Source organism: Lynx rufus, unplaced genomic scaffold (genome assembly GCF_022079265.1).
Source record: "Lynx rufus isolate CCGP_SWC_20201006 ecotype Redwood Valley unplaced genomic scaffold, mLynRuf1.p SCAF_9, whole genome shotgun sequence".
In the NCBI taxonomy this organism is placed as follows: Eukaryota; Metazoa; Chordata; class Mammalia; order Carnivora; family Felidae; genus Lynx; species Lynx rufus.
The window spans coordinates 56411657-56437321 of NW_025814897.1; the positions used below are offsets into that span (position 1 = coordinate 56411657).

The 25665-nt window shown below is 37.1% G+C and overlaps 1 protein-coding gene across 2 annotated transcripts in view; it reads right to left on the reverse strand.

Moving 5' to 3' along the window:
* Positions 1-25665, reverse strand: part of UVRAG (UV radiation resistance associated) — a 295530-nt gene that overhangs the window by 118117 nt on the left and 151748 nt on the right. The window contains exons 9-12 of one of the 2 annotated variants that reach the window (XM_047071234.1): positions 14200-14284; positions 12311-12353; positions 10860-10920; positions 2983-3148 (exon numbers count right to left, since the gene is read on the reverse strand). In XM_047071234.1, coding sequence (XP_046927190.1) covers positions 2983-3148; positions 10860-10920; positions 12311-12353; positions 14200-14284 — 355 coding nt within the window. Of the gene's footprint in view, positions 1-2982; positions 3149-10859; positions 10921-12310; positions 12399-14199; positions 14285-25665 lie in introns of both variants that reach the window. The other variant, XM_047071233.1, reaches the window with a different exon arrangement.

The following is a 25665-nucleotide window of genomic DNA, read 5'->3' on the forward strand; positions in this document are numbered from 1 at the left end:
TGCACCTTACAAGCTTTCATATGCTACATTCTATTATCATTCAGTTCAAAAGTAATTTCAAACTTCTTTTATAGTTTCTTCTTTGACCTAAGGTTTTACACTGTTTTTTTAAAACATTTTTTTTTAATGTTTATTTTTGAGAGAGAGAGAGAGAGAGAGCATGCGCCAGTGCGCACAAGTGGGGGAGGGGCAGAGAGAGGAAGACACAAAATCCAAAGCAGGCTCCAGGCTCTGAGCTGTCAGCACAGAGCCCGACGCAGGCATCGAACTCACGAACCGCGAGATCATGACCTGAGCCAAAGTTGGACGTTCAACCGACTGAGCCATCCAGGCGCCCAGAAGTATAACACCCACACATTTAGGGATTTTATTATTGATTTCTAGTAAATTCCACTGTGGTCAGTAAATATACTGTAAATTATTTAAATCTCTCGAAATTTGTTGAGGCCCAGCATAATCAATTTTGGTAAATGTTTCATGTATATCTAAAAAAGAATGTATCCTACAGCTGTTGGTACAGTATTCTTCAGCCATAACTAGGGTCTAGTTTATTGCACTCTTCAAGTCTTTTAGATTCTGACTATTTTATCTGCTTCCTATAATAATTAATAAAACGAAATATAAAGTCCTCTGTTATAATTGTGGATTTCCTTGAAATTCTGTGAATTTCTGTCTATATGTTTGAAGTCATGCTTCTAGGGATGTGTGTGTGTGTGTGTGTGTGTCTGTGTATAACTGACAGTATTAAAATAAAATATCTCACTTATTTAAATTGCCTTAAACTTCATTTTGTCTGATATTAGTGGAGTTAGCTCTCATATGGATAATATTTGTATAATATGTCTTTATTCACTCTTCTATCTTCATTATTTCTGTGTCCTTATATTTGCAGTATCTCTTGCAAGCAGGATAAGTGTAGTTTTTTCAATTGGCCTGACAATCTTTATTTTTAAGTAGTACATTAATAACATTTAAAATTTACTGCAACTGCAGAATTTAAGTCTGGGTTCATAAGAACAAATTTACTATTTGTCTTCTGTTTGTTCCACTTGTTTAATGTTCACTTTCTTTTCTTCCCTTTTTTGGATTAATCAAGTACTGTATTTAAAACATTTTCTATTTGTATCCTCTATTAATTTTTTGCCTACACACACAATTCTTTTAGTGGTTATGAGATTATGACATGATCCTTGATTAGTCCTCTATAAAGTAGGATCTTTACCCTCCTTTAAAATCTTAGAAAACATTAACTCCATTTCTACTTTCCAACATGCATAATTTCACATATATTTTATAAGTATGTATTTCATATTTTATGACACTACTATTTATTTTGTAGTCAAAATTAATTTAGATGTACTCACACTTACCCTTTCTGTTGTCTTTGTTCTTTTCCATATTTCCATGTTTCTGTGCTATGTTTACTTTTATTCTGACTTTAGCACCTGCATTTCCCTTAGCACAGTCTGCTGGGATGCATTTTCTCAATTTTGATGGTCTGAAACATCTTTTATTTTGCCTTCATTTTTGAAGGAAATATTCACCTAGTATAGAATTCTAAGCTGGCAGTATTGTTTTATAGTTTTATATTGTTATAGATAGATATATAGATAGATATATATATAGATACATATATAGATATATATATATATATAGTTATATATTGTTTTATATATTTATTTATTTTTGAGAGTGAGAGAGAGAGACAAAGCATCAGCAGGGGAAGGACAGAGAGAGGGAGATACAGAATTTGAAGCAGGCTCCAGGCTCTGAGGTATCAGCACAGAGCCCAAAGCAGGGCCCTCAAGCAATGAGCCCTCAAGCAATGAGATCATGACCTGAGCCGAGGTCAGGTGCTTAACCAACTGAGCCACCCAAGCGCTCCTGTTTTATAGTACTTTTAAAATGTCCTTGCATCACTTTTCTGGTTCCTAAAGATTCTACTGAGAAATTAGCTTTCAGTCTTATTGTTGCTCTTTTGATGCTAAGTTGTCTTTTTTTTTTTACTAACTACTTTCAGTATTTTCACTTTGTCTTTGGTTTTCAGTTGTTTTAATATAATTTCCCTAAGTATGTTTGCTTTGTACTTACGAGTTGCAGTTAATGCTTCTAGAATTTGTAGCTTGATACATTTCGTCAAGTTTGAGAAATTCTGTCATTAACTCTTAAATATTACATTTATTACCCTCTATGCTTTCTTTTCCCCCTCTGTGACCCCAACTATATGTATTATATGTATTGTATGTATATGTATTATATGTATCTTTTTATTGGGTCCTATGTCAGTCTAGCACTTTTCTATATAATCCATCTTTTTTTTTTTATTTGTGCTTTGGTCAGGATATTTTCTACTGACCTATCTTCCAGTTCACTAATCTACTTTTCAGACATGTACAACCTGCTGCTGAGTCTTTTATGCTTTTCTTGCTTGTCTGACAAATCTTTAGTCATTTCACTTGTTGACTAGCAAGCACTAGGTTCTACACGAGAATATGCAGAGTATATAACACTTGTTCTCACAAAAGCAAATTAAATGAGTCAATCTTGCTATCATTAGCAATTTTAAGAAGTGTAGGATTTATTATAATCTAAATGAATAACCACATTCTATTTAAAAGAAATGAAGCACTGGGGCGCCTGGGTGGCTCAGTCGGTTAAGCGTCTGACTTTGGCTCAGGTCACGATCTCACTGCTCATGAGTTCGAGCCCCGCAGCGGGCTCTGTGCTGACAGCTCGGAGCCTACAGCCTACTTCAGATTCTTTCTCCATCTCTCTGCCCCTCCCCTGCTTGTGCTCCGTCTGTCTGTCTCTCTCTCAAATATAAAAAAATAAAACATAAAAAATATATATATTTTTTAAAATGAAGCACTTCACAAAGGATATATAAAAAAAATCACAATCTAGGTCACATTTTGTATTTTTAATATATTCCATGTTTCAAACTGGCTTATATTAAAAGTATATAAAAAAAAAGATACTTACTCTCTCTCCTTTTCAGTCAGTTTGTCATTGATATTATCTTTGATTGTTGATCTAGACCCCTTATGAATTATAGGATATCTCAGGGGCACTTGTAGGAAAAAGGAAATCATGGAGACCAAATGTGCAGTGTAACCAAGGGCAACAGCAATGCTTCCATCATCTTTTGCTGAAAATTCAAAAGCAGAGGAAAAGAAAATAACTATTTACCTTATAAATGTATATGATAGATCATAATCAATTTCAAGCGATTTTATAAGAAATAACTAGCAAATAAAATATTAATCACATCTAAATTATAGGATTTTTAAATAAATCTAAACATATTAACAAGACTTAAAATTTCACTTACTGTATTTAAAACTACCGCCCAATAATTAATGTGATGAGATTGACATTTCATGTTTATCTTAAGAGTTCTTAATACACTCTAATATCCATTACTTTCCTGGCATTTTTAAAGACAGAAATGATACCTGGTCTGTTATAATGTGAAAATTAGTTTCAGAGGTTCAATCATAGTACACTACATGAGCATTATACATTTTATTCATTAACAACTTTATAAGCAATATAGTTCTACTGCTGTACTATTGTACAAATTATTAAGTCTAAGGTGAAGTGAAATGGCACAATGCATCCTTATGGGGTATTTTCTCACTATCTACGGGACAGTGTTGCATAAATAAGACTGTGAAGTTAGAAACAGGATAGTGAGGAAAAATATTTTAAAAAGGAAAGTAAAAGTCCAAAAACCACAGTTTATATCTTATTGATTCAATTTAGGTAGAAGCAACTGTTGGGGCAAAAATGTATGTACCCAACGGTCAAACATAAGCATCTATCTTTTAAGAAGTCACAGATAGGGGCGCCTGGGGGGCCCAGTCAGTTAAGTGTCTGATTCTTGTTTTCGACTCAGGGCATGATCTCATGGTTTGTGAGTTTGAGCCCTGCATAGGGCTCTGCACTAACGGTGCAGGCCTGGGATTCTCTCTCTGCCTTCCCCCACCGCCCCCTCCTCCCCCCGTATGCGCATGCTCTCTCTCTCAAAAGAAAATAAACTTAAAAAAAAAAAAAGTCACAAAGAATTACATTTTTTTAACATTTCTTTATTTTTGAGAGACAGAGAGAGACAGCGCATGAGCGAGGAAAGAGCAGAGAGAGAAGGAGACACAGAATCTGAAGCAGGCTCCAGGCTCTGAGTTGTCAGTACAGAGCCCAACCTGAGACTCGAACTCACAAATGATGAGATCATGGCCCGCGCCAAAGTCGGACACTCAACCGACTGAGCCACCCAGGTGCCCCAACATTTTTAACTCACCATATAGACTTCTGCTACTAGCTACCAAGGATAATAATTACCAGGTACTCAGAAGAGAGTAATAAAGGAAAATGTTTCAAGTTTGCCCCAGAAGGAACAAAAAAGTAACTGTTTGATAGTCTTCCCAAAATACTTTTAAAAGTTCACACACACACACACACACACACACACACACACACACCCCTCTAAAAGGCTTAACACATAATCTAGAATATCTCTAGCTAGAGAAAAGGCTGAAATAATTGAGATGACCTTGGCTTGATTTCTAAAGGTATCTTTAACTTCAACTATTAGTGGTATTTTTTCACGTTCTTTTTATATTTAGCTATCCAAGTACTACCTTCTTGTTGTAGGAATGCCACTATAGTCATCTATTCATCATTTCATTCTCCACCACTGACTACCCACAGCGGATTCTTGGTTTCTCTTTGAGTATACTACAAAAACAGGTAACATTCACTGTATACTTTCTTCTGCAAGGAACTGACTATAGTACTTTTATTTATGATAGTCATTAATTCATCAACAATTATGAAACTGGGTCCCTTTTTATATGCTATTTCGTTCGTTTCACAGATGAAGAACCTAAGGGTCAAAGAAGTTATGGAACCCGTCTGAAGTAACACAGTAACACCATATGGGCTGGCCTGATACCAGTGCCTCTGTCTTTAAGCACTCCACCATACTGTCTCAGAAGTTTACTGTGCAACACATAACAATTTAACTTGGGCACTAGAATGTACCAAGCATATGACACGTTTGTATCACCTTAGTTTCTTCACACTTCTAAGGGCAAAGGACACCGAGTTCTCTGTGACTTGTCAAGTGTTTGACTGAGAATGGGCTTCTCAACTAAAATTTGATGTTCTCTCAAATCAAACTGCTGAAGAAAATGAACCAGCATTCATTTCAACTGACTACTCAGTCATGCCCTAACTGACTAGAATCCTAACTGTTCTTAGAGACCATGTCCTCTTGCCCCAGTCCCATGCAAGTACCTTGAGTCCCATAACACTTGTGTTGAAATCTGGATACCACAGTACCTTAGAGACTAAAATTACATTAGACTACATTGTAAATTCATCACATTATAATTTAATCATCATATAATGTTAGAGCTAGGAGGAATCTCAAATCACTGAATCTGATGCCAGCAATTTAGAGATGAGAAAAAAATGTAATTCAGACTGTGTAAGTGACTTGATCAGAGTCCTACAGATAAAATCCATGAGTGATAAAATAGGAGGGTGAACTGTATATACCCCCCTGCCCTTAAAATATCTATCCCTGGAGTCACAGCTAGGATACTGAAGTCTATGAGAAGTCACTGAATCCTGTGCCTCCGCTTTCTGTAAAGGGTAGGGCCTATCGAATTTAAAATATTTCTATCAGTAAAAGGACTTGGTCTTTAAGAACTTTCTTCTGAAGTGAGAGAAGAGGAAGCAGACAACTTACAGTAATGAAGTATAATACTACACTAAGTTTGGACTTTTTTATATGTGCTTTACACTAAGCTTTTCCCTTCCTATGAGGCCAGACAGAAAAGAATTTGCAAACTTCTAGAAAGCAGCAGCAGGCTTCTTAACCAGCCTTCCAAACAGGTCAAATGCAAACTATGAATGCTAAAAAAAAACCTATCCAATGCTAAACACACAAGCATCTACATTTTTCCATATTACTGAAAGGCTAATAATACTAAGGAATTGCATTTGTAAATTTTGAGACCACATCCACGTATCTATTAAAAGAACAAAAACTAGTCTTCTAACAGCACCTCTTTTCAATGATCAAAACAATTTTGCTTAAATTTAAAGATAAAAAGGCATCTCTATGAGAAGCCTACGCATGCAAATCAAAATCCAAAAAGAAACAGCAAAAGCCGAAAACTCGCTAAAATTGGAAATCGGCTTTGATTCTGGTTATTCACACTCACCATTGTTTCCACCACAAGACTCCCCGCTCCGCCTATTAAAAACCCTAGGTTGTTTCCATTCCAGGCCACAGTGCTCAGTCATAGCCTCACTGTTAAACGCCACGGTGTTGGATTTCCAATATTGAAGCTTTATATTAAAAAGCATTTTAAAAGGACCACGGGTGAGGCATTACAGGGCCCAAGGGTATTCCAATACCCTCAAAAGGAAAACCACCTCCTGGTAGGGAAGTCACTTTCATCACCCCAAGACCACTGAACCTCCAGTGGGAAAATGTGAGCTCATGTGGTTAATTATGGCTATTGCTGGCCACGAACCTCAGATGTCACTTTCTGTTGCCAATCACTTTAGCTAAAAAACCAAAAGGTTTAAGGTTTCCAGCATTCCAAGATCTAAAAGACGTTTTACCTGCCAAAGCCAAAACCTGGCTCTCGGGGGTGTGCTTTTCCAGTAAGCATTAATGACGTCCCTAACACCTAATGCAGAGCAGAGGTTTGCGTTCCTTATGCCGCTCTCGGGGTTAGGAAGGTTACAGATGATAGGCTTGCTGGGGAGAAGGAGTTGGAGGGGGAGTGGAAGGGTTCAGAGAGAACAGGAATAAACTGTAGGACTCAGGTGTGTGAAAAAGAGCTTAATTTAAACAATGCTTTCAGGGGCTTAAAACCAAAACAAAAATCTGCAGTTTCCTCATAATAATAATTTCTGATTTGTTTTTCAAACGTGAGTAGTTATTCAGAGCAGCAGTTTTTGTGTCATTTTTATGATAATAAATACCATCAACCCACAATGGCCATGACAATATTATAAATTGATTCAAATGCCCCTTTGACTTATATGTTGGACAAACTATTAATATTCAAATGCATCCAAGTACAAATAAGTGATCTAAAAGCTCTTACCATCCTGCCTTCCCAATCACTGAGGCAGCTGATTTGGTAAGGAACCAAGCACTCACTGATCCAGACAGGACAAAATATTTAAGACTCTAATCACTGCCACAGCATCTATGGAATCATTCCATGTTCTCAATGAGACACTGTTTGACATATGGTCTCTCCTTTCCAAGAAATCATGCCTGCATAAAGGAATACAGACACAGAAGGAAATCTGGGTCTCATTACCACAAAAGGCTCTCGTGTTATGGATTACTTAAAAACACACACAAACAATTTTTTTTTTTTTTACGAGAAATGTCTCAGTCAATGGAACTCAAATGAATACCCTTCACCAGACAACTTTCTCCCATGGTGTCCAGGCTTCTTTGGCATACTCTAACAGTAACTTACCCATTTAGAAAAGAACAATAAAGTTTGGGCCACTACAGTAGAGTTTCCCAAACAGTGTCGAACCAGGCATTGTAAAGTCTATCCCAGCAAAGTCTCTCACAAATATCACAGAATAACCAGTGTGGAGTTCCTTACGAGAGAATGACCAAGAATGCAGCTGTTACAGAACACTAAAAAGCTGTCAGAAGTTTGGAAGAGGTTATTATTCAAAACAAGGACAAAAACGGCATCATGACAGGAATAATACGGACCTTAAAACCAGACTGACCAGGAATGACTTTAGCTCTGCTACTGGCTAGTATGAGTCTTTGGAAAAATTAACTAATCTCTCTGAGCCTCAATTTTCTTGTCTTAAAAAAAAAAAAAAATGAGTGTAATTCTTTCCTTCACAGAAGGAATTCATTCTCACAGTTGTGAAAATTAAATAAACAAGAAGCACCACGCATGATGTTCCATGTTACCATATTTCTCTACTCTCCCAATCTAAAATGTCCTCCTACCCTTCTCTCACCAGGGGAATACTATTTCATCTTTTAAGACACCTCAGGCACCATCTTCCCTGTAAAGGTTTTCACGATCCCCTCCTGACGGCACTGAGTATTTCCACTTCTTTGAATCTTGGGTACCTACTATAAACTTCAAAGTGCCTGACACAGGGTATGAAATCAATAAATATGTCTTGATGGCTCTGATTACAAGTTTAATGGCCTCACCTGGACCGAAAGCCCACTGAGGTAGGATCAATGTCCTACTCATCTTTGCACACTCTCAGCACCTGGCCCAGCAGGTGACACAACACAAGACATTCAGTGAATTGAGAATATGGAAGTGCCTTGCAGAATGCTAACATAAGATTTTAAAGTCCAACACTACCATATGTGCTTCTTAAAATTTCTGATTGTGAGGCATCACAGGGAGCGAACAGGGCCTTAGAGTGAAAAATTACACATTTGTTTCATTTTATCTCCCATTTCATTTTCAGCAAACTGCACTAAAAAGCTAAACGAATTATTTAAAGGGTGGGAAAAATAGATTCAGCTTGTTGGACATACTAAGAAGACAGAGCTGGCAAAAGCTCTGAAAACCTAGGAAGCAGAATACTTTATAGAACACAAAAATAGAATCGAAGATTGATTATATCATCAGCTCATGTCATCCCTCTCTTAAAGCCCTGCAGGGTTTTCCCACTCCACTGAGAATAACACAAATGCCCTACGGTGGCCTCTAGGCCTTGGCTGACCTCCTCCTACCTTGCTCCTGCTCGCTACTCTCCAGTCACACAGGTCTGGTCTTTTTGGTCTTTCCTTCTTTCTCTCCTACTTTCCTCCCTTTCCCTCCTCTCTCTCTCACAACCAATTCCCATTACATTTACATGAGTACCTTATATGCAAAGCTCTTTCAAGTATTATTATCTCATTCAGTCATCACAATAAATGAGAATGTAGATATTACCCATTTTATAGGTGAAGAAATTAAGCTGAGGGATTATATGATTTGCCCAAAATACAGGTCTTTTCTCCCATACCCCCTACCCTGAATTTTTTTTTCCAGATATATCAAGTTCATTGCTCCATTGTGAACTTTGTACTTGCTGCCCCCTCTTCGAGGAAAGCTCTTCCCCCAGATGTAGCAGAGAGTTGGATCCTTTCAGCCTTCAAATTTCCTGTCCAATGTTTCTTCTCAGAGAGGCCTTCTCTAACTGCTTTCTCTAAAGTAGGTTCTCCTACTGTCTGTAATAACATATTCCTTTATTAAATACTTGTTAAATACTTATTTTCTTATTGGTTGTCTCCCTCAAAAGATTGTACACTCCATGAAAGGAGAGAACATATTTGTTTCTTCTATCATTATATCCTCAAAATCCAGCACAGTGCCTGGCATATAGGTGTGCTCAATTAGTACTTTTTCCAATTGATCGTTGCTTTATATGCCCGGAACCTGGCACAAGGCTCAAGGTACTCAATAGGTTTGTTGAACGAATGAACGAATGAGGAAAAAGATGTGTTATGGCCTTCAGGACACCATAACTTGCCTAAAATTAACACCAAAACACATCTCCATGACTTATGGAGATTAGAAGGAACATTTTACAATGGAAACCAGACAAATCCGGGATAGATCGTTACCTAGTTTTGTGGTCTTGAGCAAGTCACTAACTAAATAGCTCATTTACATGCTATGTAATATGAGATTATACCACTTTCTTTATAGGTTTCCTTTGCTTTGTGAGGATTAAAGATAAGGCAAATGTAATGCTTTTACAGATCTAATCTTCTCAACATTAATGCAAACCAGGTAAGGACATGAATCAATATGTTCATAATATCGATTAGGAAATCAACTTTTGAGTTGAGTTTAGATGGCTTGCTCCAAATTACATGGTTTCTAGAAGGGGAAACAGGACTTAATACAGGTTTTCCCATTCCTATTTTATCACTCATATTATGTCCCAACTACTTGCTGTAAGGGTTGCTGTAAAGGCCAAAGTAGGTAATAAATCAGTCTTAAATGTTAAAGGACCATAAATAACAACATTTTCTTTATCGGGAAATGGAGGAAGGTCCCAAACAAAACCTGTAATGCCGTCTTCTTGAATAACTTCTTCCCACATACATAATATGCTACCTTTGGGAATAATCTATAAAGCTATTTAATAAGCCTCAAAGCACTGCATAGGCTAGGGGAAAAGAACCCACTTTGCTAACAATAAAAAAAAAAAATCTCTTTACCAAAATGTCAAATAAAAGAAGTTCTTTCCTTTGGCCTACTGGTAAAGAGATTAGGAACTTTAAAATATAGCAATTACTATAAGTCACAGTCTATAATATCTCTAATGTAACTTTTTCTTAGTTCAAAGAGGACAGAAATGACAGTGTAACAAAAGTTGAGCCTGTGGTAGTAGGAATGTCACAAAATTAAATTTTCAAAGACGTTTCATGTTACCAGACATATGATTTTCTAAATAACAACAGAACAGATTAATGTTGGTTGTGCTTCTGCTCCCAACCACATACAAATCTTTCATGAAAATCAAACCAAAAGGACAGGGAGATTATTAGTATTCTTAAGAATGCCATTGCCTGATTTTCTTAAAGTCCACATAAAAACTATTTTCTTTTAAATTTCAAATATACAACTCAGTAATTTTTTCCCCATGATTAGAACTAAATATCCTCTTAAGTCTCCTATCAGAGAATCTGACTCTTTCATTTGGGAAGGGACAGAAGGTCCAAAAACCCTCTGCTAGGCAACCAACTCTTCAAGATATCTCTATTTTTTCCTCTGCAACCTACCCATATATCATATACACCAAATCTTTAGATGTAAAAAGAAATAAAATACCTTGGAAGTCCTCAGAATTGGGCAACTTGACACCACATACAAAGTAATCCTTATGCTCATTCTGTGAATACAACCAAAGAATGAAATTAATTCTTTTTCTGTTTAAAGCACAGAAACCCTAAGTTAAATCTCAGAGAATTAAGCAGACCAGCGTTAACTCAAAGATAATACTGTTCTAGACACAAAATATTATCATAATTGTTGAAGCTGGATGATGAGTACATAATGATTCATTATACTACCATCCGCACATTTATATATACTTGAAATTTTCTATAATATAAACATTTAAAAATTTAAAACATCATGTCCAAGCAAAAAGCCATGTAAAATTTTTATTACAAAAATATCCCCACGAATCCATAGTTATAAATGAAGATTTTTCAATGGAATTAACAAAATTCTGTAAGCAACCTAAAATTCTATTAGCTTTCCTCAGAAAATTAGTCTTTTAAATTTCTTTTCATTAAAAAGAAAATAAAGCCATCAAGTTTAGTGATTTGGCTCTCTAAAAGAGAATTCTCATCTTTCTAATTTTATTGAAGTTTTACTTTTTACATTTACTCTAAAAAACTGGATTCAAAAACTTAACCTCCTGGCAGTTACCCCAGGAATTTCCTAAGTAGTACTAACAAATACAAATTAATTACCAGTTATATTTTTAAAGCAGTACACATGCATCTGCATGTATGCGTCAGAAATGCGGGACTCCTGGGGGGCTCATTCAGTTAAGCATCTGACTCATGATTTTGGCTCAGGTCACGATCTCATGGTTAGTGAGATTGAGCCCTGCGTCATCAGCTCTGTGCTGACAGCACAGAGCCTATTTGGGATTCTCTCTCTCTCTCTCTCTCTCTCTGCTCTACCTTGCCTTGTGCTCTCTCTCTCTCAAAATAAATAAATGAAAGAAAGAAAGAGAGAAAGAAAGAAAGAAAGAAAGAAGAAAGAGAAAGAGGGAGGGAGAAAGAAAGGAAAAGAAAAGAAAAGAAAAGAAAAGAAAAGAAAAGAAAAGAAAAGAAAAGAAAAAGGAAGGAAGGAAGGAAGGAAGGAAGGAAGGAAGGAACGGAATGAAAGAAAGAAAGAAAGAAAGAAAGAAAGAAAGAAAGAAAGAAAGAAAAAAAGAAAGAAAGAAAGAAAGAGAAAGAAAGAAAGAAATGATGGCAGTGGATAATCTGGCTGAGTAAAAAAGATCATAAGGAAACCAGAAATTTATCTGGCATTCTTTCCGATGAAAATGAGTGCATTTCACCATCAAACTGCTATAAAAAAATCAAATGGTGGAACTGAATGCCAATTCATTCCAAATCTATTTTTTTAAATAGATATTAGCTTCTGAATGATTCATGACAAACATATGATTAAGACTAGAGCAATGAATTTTTTCATTGAGAGGAAATTTCAAACAGAAACCATCTTTAAAAAGATTTTTTCCCAGAAAATTTGAAACTTACCAAATCAATAGGGTAAATGTAGGAAAGCTCAGATAGTAATTGCCTGCAACGAATTGTCAACTGAGCATTAGTCTTCAGAAAGAGTTCTCTGATAAGGAAAGATAAAAAGCATATTTGTTAAAAAAAAAGTTTTCATGCTAATATTTATTTCCACATAATTGATGCAGAGGAAGATTAAATGGCCTGCAATGGGCCACAGAAACTCAGAAGTAGAGTCAGAATAATAGCTAACATGAATCCTGACCTATCTCTAAATAGTATAAGATCAAGATAACTATATACTGAGGCCTACTGCGTGTATCAGGCATCATGCTAAGAGATGTAAAGGGTACAAATAATCATTGACTGTGCACCTACCGCTATATGCCAGGAGCTTTACAAACGGCTTTACTTATTAGAATAATTCAATTAGGTTGATATTATTATACCCATTTTACAAACAAGGATAAAAAATTTAGAGAGGCTCAGTAAGAAGACCAGGGTCTCATTTAATCTGAAAGCCAATCTGATTTCAGGAAATATCTACATGGTATTATCTTTAAAAAGTATTCTATTTTTCACTCACAGCTACTGCCTGCCATATTAGGAAAATAGAATAAAAAGAACAAACAATAAGCCGTGGCATGAGATGATGCAGCTCTTCTCTTGAACTAAAGAAATAAGACCATGAGATAAAACACCCATAGAATAAATTACCTGCTCAATTGTGCTAATGATTAAAAAAAAAAAAGAGGAATTCAGCAAAACTGTAGGTCAAAGTAGAACGTAAAAGTAGTAGTATAACACAAAGAGCATTAAAGAGTTAAAGGGATCTAGTCCTGCTTTCCTTGTGAACTGGTCAAAATAACTTCCCAGAGCCTTGCCTTCCTATCTGCAAATTGAGAGGATTAGACCAGATGATCTCCACGGTTCTTTCCAGGTCTAACATTCTTGAATGCTCAATTGCTAAGGTTTCTTGAAGAAAAATGTAGGATGAGATGACTTTCCAGAAAAAGGGAGTAAACATGAGCAAAAGAACAGAGGTGGCATCAAATTAAGCATGTGCTGGAAAAAATAAAGAGAAAAACTATTAGCACCTATGAAATGAATGTTGTGGAGCAACTGAAATGAACTACAGTTTACAGTGCCAATTTGCTGAAGGTTATTTGAAAGTTAAGCAAAACAATCACCATGACTTCTTAAAAGGAGAAAAAATATGGTAAAAATAGTATTTTAAGAGGAGAGGTCTGATAAGCAACATGGAGGATGAACTGGAAAAGTGGAGAGACTGATGTTAGAAAGACAAGCTAGGAGCTGTGGAGGTAATCCAAATGGACGAACACTAAACAGGAGTAAGTCTGAAGAAAAGACCATAAGCTACGCTACATGTGGAAGACAGGAAGAGGAGAAGATTCAAACATTAAGTCGTGGTGCAATGGCCTTAAAAACTAGAAGAACAGGGGCGCCTGGGTGGCTCAGTCAGTTAAGCATCCCACTCCTGATTTCAGCTCAGGTCGTGATCTCACGGTTCGTGAGTTCAAACACTGCGTGGGGATCTGTGCTGAAAGCACCCAGCCTGCTTGGGATTCTCTCTCTTCCCCTCCCCTGCTTTCTCTCTCTCTCTCTCTGAAAAATAAATAAACATTAAAAATAAATAAGCAATACATAAATAAACTAGAAAATCAACTGTTCATATTTCTGATTATGCTAGGAGCTCTCGTAACTACTTTTAGCACGTGCATGATGCTCAGTAGGGTGCTTCATAAATGTTTGTTGAATAAATGAATGTGGCACTGATGTGTGTGGAATATAAATGAATACCAGCAGCTTTTACAGAATCCTGCTTTTCCAAATCCTACGCTTAAGGTAAACTCAACACTCTTAACTATTATTCTCAGTGTTGCATTTACCTTTTCGCAGTACACTCCTTCCTCAATTCATTCAGAGATTCCTTCTGGAGTTGAAGCTTGAGGTGCTCAGTTGAAAATGCACTTCCTAGAGACAGATGGAGGAAGACAATTCCAGATGTAACACTGCAGATACAACTGCTCAATCACAACCAAACACGCAGAGCCCATCCCCCAACTATGAGACAGCAATAGAGTTCAGAGGCAAAGTAAACTGGGGATAGAGGTCTTCTGGGGGAATTAACTAGAAAAAACTTCCCTACTTGTTCAATTTTGACACAAGTCCAGCCTCTAGCAGGAGTCAAAGAGTAAGTCAAAGAGTAACCTGCCTCCAGATTTCTGGATTGCTGACCAAGAAACCCTGATGAGATTTCAAAATTCAGACTTCATTTAAAAAAAATTTTTTTAATTTTAAAAAAATTTAAAAAAAATTTTCACCTTTGAGAGACAGAGAGAGACAGGACGTGAGGTGGGGGCGGGGGCAGAGAGAGAGAGGGAGACACAGAATCTGAAGCAGGCTTCCAGCTCTGAGCTGTCAGCACAGAACCCGATGTGGGACTCAAACTCACTGACTGCGAGATCATGTCCTGAGCCGAAGTCGGATGCTCAACCAACTGAGCCACCCAGGCATCCCCAGACTTCATTTTAAAAGAAAGCGGCTATAGACTCTGGTGTTAATACTTATTCACTAAAGGTTCATCAATTGTAATAAGCAGATCTCTCTAGTGGGAGATGCTGATAATGGAGGAGGCTATGCATGTGTGAGAGTTGGGGATACATGGGAAATCACTGCAACTTCGGCTCAAGTTTGCTATGAACCTAAAAACTGCTCTAATAAATAAAGTTTATCTATTTTTTAAGTAGTTAATTTCTTCTCACCCACAAATGCTATACAACAACGTTTCTGAGAGTATAAAAAGTAGAAAAGGAAAAATTACCTGCATTTTGACTGCTATCGCGTAGTTCATAAATATAAGTAGTTTTAGCTACAATCACGGTGTGCAGGAAATGTATATTCTGATTTTTCCATATTATGTCATAAGCATTTTTACATGTTGACAGATAGTCTAAGTTATAATGTTTAATGGCTGTGTAAAATTCAACTCCGTGGATGTGAATTATATAAATATTCCACATTTTAACTGATACCCCAAACCCCAAACCCATTACAGAACATTTAATTTCCTTTAAGTGTTTGCTTTAGCATTACACAGAGATTAGTATTTGTGCTTATATGCCTGATTGTTATATTTACATCAACTTCTGGAACCTCCATGTCCATTTATGTGATCATAAAATCTTTCTACATCTTCCTACTCTAAGAAATGAGAGCATCTTCTGTTCTTGACAATCCAGGCCTGATAGCACCAGAAATACTGAAGCACAGAAAAACAATCTTAGATCCAGACACACTAATCTTACAAAGGGGTTTGGTTTCATGAACTATGACCCAACAGGAAAAGGGGCCTTCAACTATTCTGCACCTCTCCTGCGAGAAGGAACGAGAAGTACATTACTGAACATTATACAGTTTAGACCTTAGCACTAAGTTCACCAACTTAAATCATTTTATCAACATATTTCTAAGTACCCTTCTCTTCTCTCACACCTGTATTTAAATGATCCACATGTTGGTAACTTTGCCCCCCAAACAGAACATAATCAAGGAGCACCACTCATCTCCTTTAGCCCCAGTATAATTCCTCCCCAAATCTTAATCTTTAATGATTTCAGATGACATTCAGATTGACAACTTTCACCCCCCACCCCATGTACGTGTTGAACGATTACCAAATATTTGAAAATTTCCAGATTTATCTATTAGTGATTTCTAGTTTATTTCTTTTAGTCAGAGACCATATTTTGCATTATTCTGATTCTTTTTTAATTTGTTTTATGATAGCAACTATGGCCTAACCGAATGTTCAATGCGCGTACGATAAAAAGGTATATTCTGATAGTGTGCAGTGGGGTGGTCTGCTGTTAATCAGGGCAAGTTAGTTAATAGTGTTAAGGTCTTTATCCTTACTGATTTTCACTTCACTTGTTCTATGAATTACTGAGAGATGAGTGTTGCAGCTTCCAGCTTTAATTATAGATTTGGCTATTTCTTCTTCCAATTTTATCAGTTTTTGCTATATACACACACACATTTAACACTGTGTGTGTGTAGTGTATACATATACGTTGTATATATATAGTGTATATATGGTGTATATATGGTTTGCATGTGTGTATATATATATATGTATATACGTAAATATACACATGTACATGTATACACACACACTCATATATAGTGAAGCTCTGTTATGTTCATACATATTTAGAATTGTCATATCTTTTTGTGACTGACCTCTCCACCATAATGTAAAATCTGTCTTTATCACAGGTAATATTCACTGTTCTGAAATCTCCTTTTCTAATATAATATTGCCACTCTGGCCTTCTTTTAATTTGTATCTGCATGGTGTACTATTCCCATTCGTTTACTTTTAATCAACCAATCTATCTACCCTTATATTAAAGGGGGTTCCTTACAGATAGCATTTAGTTGGGTTTTTTAAATGTAAATTAATCTGAACAATCTCAGTTTTTTAACTGAGGTATTTTGATTGCTTATACTTAATATAATCATTGACATTTAGATTAAAATCTACCATTTGGTTAGTTGTTTTCTATATATTCTACCTATTCTCTGTTCCTTTTTCCCTTCTTTTTTCATGCTTTTGAATTGAATATTTTTTTACAATTCCCCCTTTCTTCACGATTGGTTTAGTCTTATCTCCATTTTATTTTTTAATTTTTTTTAATGTTTATTTACTTTTGAAAGAATGAGACAGACAGAGGCGTGAGTGTGGGAGGGGCAGAGAGAGGGAGACACAGAATTGGAAGCAGGCTCCAGGCTCCGGGCTGTCAGCACAGAGCACGATGTGGGGCTCGAACTCACAGACCACGAGATCATGACCTGAGCTAAAGTTGGACACTTAACCGACTGAGCCACCCAGGCGCCCCAGTCTTATCTCTATTTTAAATTTTTCGTGGCTGCCCCAGAGTTTACAGTATATAACTTCAATAATTAAGTCTACCTTCAAATATTATTATACTACTTCATGTAGAGTATAAAAACCTGAAAATACTATACTCCCAATTCTTCCCTTCCCCACTCTTCACATTCTTCACACATTTTACTTTATGCATGTTATAAACCCCAAAACACTGCTATTTTTGCATTAGAAAATCAACTGTCTTTTATAGTAATTAAAAATAAGAAAAAATGTCTTTATAGTATCTTCAACCATTTCTGGAGATCTCATTTTTTGTGTGTGTAGAGCCACATTTCTGTCTGGTATCATTTTTCTTCCACTGAAGAAATTCTTTTAACATTTCTTAAAATGTAGGACTGGTGGTAATGAATTGTCTTAGTTTTTTGTCAAAGAGTCTCTTTGCACGTCAGTTCAGGTAATTTCTATTGATCTATATTCAAGTTCACTTATTCTTTTCTCAGCTGTGTCAAATCTACTGGAGTGTCCGTCAAAGGCACTGTTCATCTCTCTTACCATGTTCTTTATTTGTAGCATATCCATTAGACTGTTTCTTATAGTTTCCATTTCACAGCTGAAATTTACCATCTATCCATACTGGTTATCCACCTTTCAATAAAAGCCCGAAGCCCATTAATCATAGTTATTTTAAATTCTCTCTCTGGTATTCCCAACATCTGAGTCACTACTGAGTTTTTTTCCTCTTTTGAGTTAAATTCTTCTCTTGACAACATTTTGTTGGTGGTGGTGGGAGGGGAAGGGATAACAATGGGTCTTTGTTTTGTTTTTGCTTTTCTTTGTTTCAAAAATTTTGATTGAAGGCTCAACATCATGTGCAACAGAGAGCATGAGACAACAGAGAAAGAAAAGGACATGCCTCTTCTACTGTTAATTTGGGGGCTGAGTCAATATAATCAGGAACTAAGCTGGTTTGGGGTTTTGTTGCTTCCATTTTGTTGCTACCTTCAACTTCAAAATTCTTCAAATTTCCTCTAACTTCTCCTTTTTTGGAGGTGGTGATGGTGGAGATGATTTGCTGGATGCTTTTGCTCAATGAACTTGTTCCACCCTCAGATTTAGGGAACAAGTTCTGCCCTATGAACCTGCACCTAAGTAAGAGTGACTCACTATGCTCTTGCCTCTCCTCAAGTGGTACACTCCATGCTTTCTATCCTGGTTGGGGAGGAGAGCTGAGTTTCTCTTTTATCTCATTTGAGCTAAGCAGTCCCTGTGCCCTGAGGTATCAGGGTAGGGCTTTCTCTCAGTGATACTGTCCCTCCCCTAGGGACAGGAGGTTTCTAATAGTCCAGGGCCAACACTGTTTCTGCCTCACCCCCAAGTGTAATAATGTTTTCTTTTTCTTCTTCCAATCCTTCACTTCTGTCCTAGAAACCATAGGGCTTGCAGCTCTTCCTCCAGAGGCTTAGTGCTTTTGTTCTTAGAGAAGAGTTATGCTTTCTAGCAACAGCATCCATTCCCCTTCCTCCAGACCTATACAACCACAGGAGGCTTTCTACATTTTCTACCCTGTCTCCAATCTTTCTTGTGAATATCCATTGTAGGTCCACACAGAGTAAACTGCAAGGAGGTGTGAACTGCTTACAGCTGCTATAGTCTTACAATAGAACACACTTAGTGGTTAGCAATTTGTTAAAAATTGTAGTGGAATTACTTTACCTTCTTAGACAGTGGCCCAACTTCCTCCCATGCTCTGCCACTGGTGAGTCAGTCCTCACATCCTGTCTCTTCTTGGACATGCCCATCTTTTCCTACATTATCAGGCTACCTGGCTGCCCTGTAATCTTTAATTCTCCAGATGCAAGAAAAGCTATGATTTTGTACATTATTCAGCTTTCTCTTGTTGTTAGGGTGGAAGTGAAGTTCTTACTACCTTTCTACATCCTCCACAGGGGCTGGAAGTCAAATCTGAGGATGCTAATTTAAATTTTTTTTTTAAGTTTTTCTCTGTTCTTTGTATTTCCTGCTCCTTTGGGGTCAGCTATTCCATTTAACTTGGACTTGTTTATACTGTTTTCCTCAAATATCTGATGATCCTTGGTTTTCCTTCAGATCCATGAATAAGTGATCAGACTGATTAGTATAGGCAACTAGTGTAGGTTTCCTTTGAAGCTATAAAGACTTATTTACATGAAAGGCATTGTTCCTGGGTGCCAACTCAGCATAAGTGGGTAGGTCCTGCAGACAATTAGGCTTTTCTTCAGAGTATATATGCCATACTGGAAGAAGGTAGTACTGTTACATTATTGACAACTGTCAATCTTAGGACTGGGTTACTCTAGGGCATTTCACTTCTAAGTAGAGCTGTCTTTATGTTTTCCCTCTAGGTCAATTGTAAAAGTCCACAGTCAGGCTCTGTTCCACCTTCTATGCCAAACCCTTGTCCCATGAGACCTAACCAGGTCAAGAATCCATTATGTTTAGAAAGCAGCTGGAGCAAGGGAGGGAAGTCCAGGAAGGGAGTCCAAATCCAAAGAAAAGAAAATGGACCAGTAGGCCCAGCTCCCCTAATTACTGCTCCATCGTTCCTGATCTCTGTACTTGGAAACTCCAAGTTGAGGCCTCTGAGACCTGCACCAGAAACCCCCACATCAGCCTCTTCCATTTTTGTGCCAGGTGGCAGTTTTTCTCTACTCTAGCTGATGCATCAAAACAATCCTATCTATACTGTGTCTTCGAGAGCTGTGTCAAAATCTTTGCTATTCCAATGGTGCCCTCTCTTACCTTTACCACCACCACTGTATCTTTACTATCGTATCAGTGGGTCATCGAGAGGGAGGGAAAGCAAATGAATGCGCTTAGTTTACCATATTCCAAAATTGTTTTCTGGAATGTTTGGTCCTGTCCATTTACACACTAACGTTCCACTCTGTTAGGAAGATGGCCCCTGTGTTCAGCAAAAACTCAGGTCAGACACTTTAATTTTAATAGCCAAATGTCAATGCTGTCTCCTGTAAGTCTAATAGCTAAAGAATATGAATCTTGCTTCCATCAACAAAACACAACACAGACTCTTTGGGCCCTTTCTCACCAGAGACTTTGGCCTCAGACTGGATAATGGCCAGTTCCTGTCAAAATTACAGTTAAAACCAATAAACTGTCATTCTTCTGGGTTTTCTATATCATGTCAGATGACCAAAAAGCAATATACTTGAACTATTTTAGTTTCCTTCCCTGCAGACATGCTTTTTTTGAACTATGATTTATGATACTGCCCTTCTCAAGGGTTAAAAGATATTTCTTGCTGTAACTTTTGCAAAATTGCAATGACTATATTTCATTATGATGTTTAATACATTGCACATTCTTCCCAGAATTTAGTGCCAATAAATTGTTTTCTCCCTAAAGAATGGATCTACTTCCTTATAACATGTAATGGGAAGCACTTGACTCCTTTCATAATTCTACACAATTGGCTTGATGGCTAACAATGTCATAGCTAATTTTAGTGCTTCAATACAATAGGTGGATCATATGGGAGGCAGTATACTATATTGGAAAGCCCATGTCCTTAGGAATCAGAAAGATTTGGGCTAAAATCCTACCTATGCTACTTTCAGAACTCTAAACAAGTCTCAGCTTCTCTGAGTTTCATTTTCCTCATTTGTAAAATGGGGATAATTTCCCTTTTGTTCAACATTTGCATTCTCTCGACCTGCTCCCATGAAGCTCTAAGTGGGTAGAGAAAATTATACAACCAGTCTGATTGATTTTACTTTAAAAATATAAGCACAGAGCACAAACAGGGACACTGTCCACCAATCCTACTCCAGTTCCATCATTAGTTTGCTTTCCCTGTTTGCTTTCCCACTCTTGGAGCTGAGTACTCCACACATTCCCCTCAATCCCTCAACTCCTTCTGTAGAATATAATTGCCCCACCTCGTACTGCCCTGAAATAATCGGATTCCTTCACAGTCCTACCCACTACCTGCCCCTGTGCCATTTTCTTAGCCTTCTCCTCCTGTTCAGTGGATAAGGCAAATAGCTTCATTTATATAAACTCTGAATTCCTTCTCATTCCAACCGATGTCACACTAGTCTCTTCCTGACAAATTATGTTCCAGCCACAGTGGCCTCTTTTCTGTTCCAGTCTAAGCCCTTTCTATGTCCAGGTAGCCTTTTCACTTGCTGTTCCCTCTGTTTTTCCAGCAGGCTGAGTTCCTCAGGCAAACCTTTTCTGAGCAATCTCTATAAAAATAGTCTCCCACAATTATCTTGTATCACCACAGCTTGTTTATAGTACTTCTCACAACTTGATATTTATTTTCCTTGCTGGTTTCTTGTTTACGGTCTTATCCACTAGGTAGGTATCCAAAATTGGAAGTCACAATTAATTCTTCCTTCTTCTCTCTTTACCCCAATATCTACTTTTCCTCCAGCATTTGTCTTTGTTTAATCATCTGGCCAGTTGTCAAAACTAGAAATTGGAAACTATCCTAAATCTTTCTCTCTCTCTCTCCTCCAACCCACCAAGCCATTAACAGTAGAGTCTATCATCGAAATATTTCTTGAACCTACACATTCCCTCCTCCCTTTACATTCCCAATATGTTTCAGTTTTAATTATGGATTGCTTAGATTACTATAATAACTCCCTAACAGTTCTCTATCCTCAACTCTTCAAAGAGAACTTTCTAAAACATATACCTAATCCCCATTCTTTACTGCAGTCATCAATACAGTCTCATCTACTTTTTGTCTTTGAGAAATTTGCTTATTTCAATCTCTAGACCTTTCAACAAGAACTTCCTTTATGATTAGGTCATTCTTTACCTCTCCTGCCTCTCCTACGAACCCTTACTTGAATGTGTCCTTAGTGGTAGCTTTACTGGAATTACCTGCAGTTCTCTAATCTACTTCCAGGCTTCTGTATAAACTGTTGCTTCTATCTGGAAAGTCTCACCTTCTCCCCCTAGGTATCCATCAGGTATTTTTCTAGACTCAGCCTAAGTGTCACCTCCTTTAACTAATTTTGATTTTCAGATACTCATTGTCTGTGCTCCTATAACACCTTCCAAATATCTCTCTCATATAGTTGTCACACCTGTCATTATGTTCCTAACATCTTACACAGTGCTGGGTTCGTTGTTGGTATTCCATAAATGACGAATAAAGGACTTGACAACGGTGCACGTGCACACACACACTCAACGTCCTTGTCTTCTGATCTCCTTTTATTTCTATGTTCAACTATTTAATTGTAAGCATTTTTTTTTTTTGTAAATGTCACTTCCAATGCTTTTTGGAAGTGGAGAAAAAATGGTAATAACAAAAATCTGGTAAAACAAAAATCTGTCAGGTGGCTTTTTTCTGCCTATCTATACCTTCCATTGCAAAAGAGGGAGATTAAAATATGATAGCTTACCTTTCCTGCAATCCAGTTAAGACATTACAGGAATAAATCATTACAAATGTATGGAAACAGAATCATTCTGAAAAGAAAATCTGAGGTTTACTCAGCACCCACATTTGTCCTCCCCACTGCTAAGTTGTCTGTTTTCACATGCTGCATACAATGTAAACAGCTAAAAGTAAAGAAACTTTAATAGCATAACGCCCCCCCCCCCCAAAAAAAACTGGCCTCAGGTTTTGAAACTTTTGAAAGAAATTTTGAATAATTTTTAAGGAAATCTGCTTAGGAATTTCTGTCACATGGCTATAAAAAAATCAGAACATACACACAGGCTAATAAAATTTAAATTCTCCCATCATTTCAAATAAATATATCTTGAATTACAAAATTTGTACAGTAATTTTTCAATTTGTGACCTTATGACATAAGAGAAGAAGATTGTTACATAATGCTTAACAATGTCTTTATAATTGCAAATAGAAATCTATGACCTTTTGGGGGTACCTGGGTGGCTCAGTCGGTTAAGCATCTGAATTAGCTCAGGTCATGATCTCATGGTTCATGGGTTCCAGTCCCACATTGGGCTCTGTGCTGACAGTGTGGAGATTGCTTGGGATCCTCTCTCTACCTCTATCTCTGTTCCCACCTCACTTGCACGCTCTCCCTCTCTCAAAATAAATACATAAACTTAGAAATAAAGGGAAATCTATGACCTTTTAATAGAAACTAAGGCACCACTTTAAATATACTGTGTCATTTTTCTTTTATGAGAAAAGAGCACAATAATTTACTGACCAAAGAGAAGCTAATTAAATAGAACTAGATACATAGTTCATCTTACTCAAATTTATTACAAAATGACAATAAAGAATGATCATAATTGATGGGAACTTCATATAAAATATTTCTTATTTTGGTAATAAAGCATCAAAACTTTCTATTTACTGAAATTACTAAGAGCATTTTTTTCCCTAAATCTAAGCAATGAAATCTGACATAGTTGACTTCTACATATGACGTTGCTAAAAGAAGGTTTGTTTTTGCTCTTGCTTATCAAAATGAATTGAAGATCTTTGAAACAGAAGCTCCCACCACATGTCTTTCCACTTAATAAACAATATCTATAGACACGCTTGGGGTCACAGAATCTCTCTCTCTCTCTCTTTTTTGGCATTTTTCATTGCTGGGAAATCTATTGCTGTCATCAAACTTTGAAAAATAAAGAGATTCATAAAAAAGGTGAACAGATTCCCATCCTTTTTGTCAATCCTCTTCTTCTGAGATAACTAGAATTTTAGAGCTGTAAGAAATCTGGACTGTATAATTAAAAATTTTTTGTTTGTGAGGACAAACTGAGAGAATGGCAGATCTTTAATCCAAATCTCTTAATTAACATGCAACCAAATCAAAGACATCTTTGGGAAAAATTCACTTCACCCATCATATGATAAAAAGGAATATAACAGAACAAAGTTCTTCATCTAATAGTCCACAGGCCAATGGAAAACTAGCAAACATCAGTCAATTTACTTTTGGACACATATTAGAGAAAGCAACAATATTTTGTTTAATGGAAACAAGACAGGTATTGGGTCAGAGAAACCTAAATTGTATTTGGATCTGTTACTTATTTGTGACAAATGTTTCTGAGCCCCAATTATTCTCATTTGGAAAAAGGGGGTAAAATAATGACCTCTTAGGACTATTTTAAGAAGTAAATGATATACCATAAGCGAAACATCTGGCATGTTACAGGATTCCAATAACAGTTAACTGCTGGGGGTGCCTGGGTGGCTCAGTCTGTTAAGTCTCCGACTCTAGATTTCAGCTCAGGTTATGATCTCACAGTTTGTGAGTTTGAGCCCCACACTGGGCTCCATGCTAGCAGTGTGGAACCTGACTGCAACTCTCCCTCTCTCTCTCTCTCTCTCTCTCTCTCTCTCTCTCTCACTCCCTACCTCCCTCCACCCCCTCTGCCCCTCCCCAGCTTGCTCACTCTCTTTCTCTCTCAAAGTAAATAAACAAACTTTTAAAAAAAGGTTGACTGCCGTATAGGATTTATGTAGGATTCAAATGAAAGTATTTTGCAAGGTTGTAGATAATATGGAATAGAGACAAAAGCACAAAATTTAGAGGCAAAAGGTCTGGGTCCACATCCCAACTTTGCTCCTAACTATCTGTTCATACCTGGCGAAGTCACTTATCATAATCTCGGTATCTCATACATAAAATGAAGATAAAAATGAAGATAACAATATCTGCCATACTTTGAAGATCGAATATGATGATCTTTGTGCAAGCATTTTCTAAGTATAAAGTACTATATATACATTACTGTTATTCTCAAGAAAACTAACTGCATTAAAAAGTAGCTTCTTCCTGGGGTGCCCGGGTGGTTCAGTTGGTAAGTGTCTGACTTCAGCTCAGGACATGATCTCATGGTTCATGAATTCAGGCCCCGTGTTGGGCTCTGTGCTGACAGCTCAGAGCCAGGAGCCTGCTTCGGATTCTGTGCCCGCCCCCCGTTCTGCACCTCCCCTCTCTGTCCCTCCCCCACTCGTGCTCTGTTTCGCTCTCAAAATGAAAAAACATTAAAAAAAAATTTTTTTTAAGTAGCTTCTTCCTACAAAGCTTAGAGAACTCTGCTTTTATAAAGTTAATATGACTTCCTAGGCACCACTGAAGAGTTCCTAGATTTTATCAACATTTATAAAACGTGTTTAGGTTATGCTAAACACATTTCCTTAAGACCAATGTTTCATACCATTTTCTAAACCAAATTTCAAGCAAACTAACTTAGATAGAGTGTTGCTTCTCCAAGATTTGGGGGTTGGGTTAGGGCTACAGATTCTGTAAACCAACATATAATTAATTAATGGGAAGGTTATTTGGCTTGAGACACTAATGAAGGGAAATCTGTTTTTTACTAACATCGTAAGTTACCAGTATCTGCCAACAATGAAAATGCATACATTAATAAACATTAATACTGAAAATATCAGCTCACGGCCCAGCTGGAAGTTGCTGTAGACAAGCTGGGAACCACTGCCTTG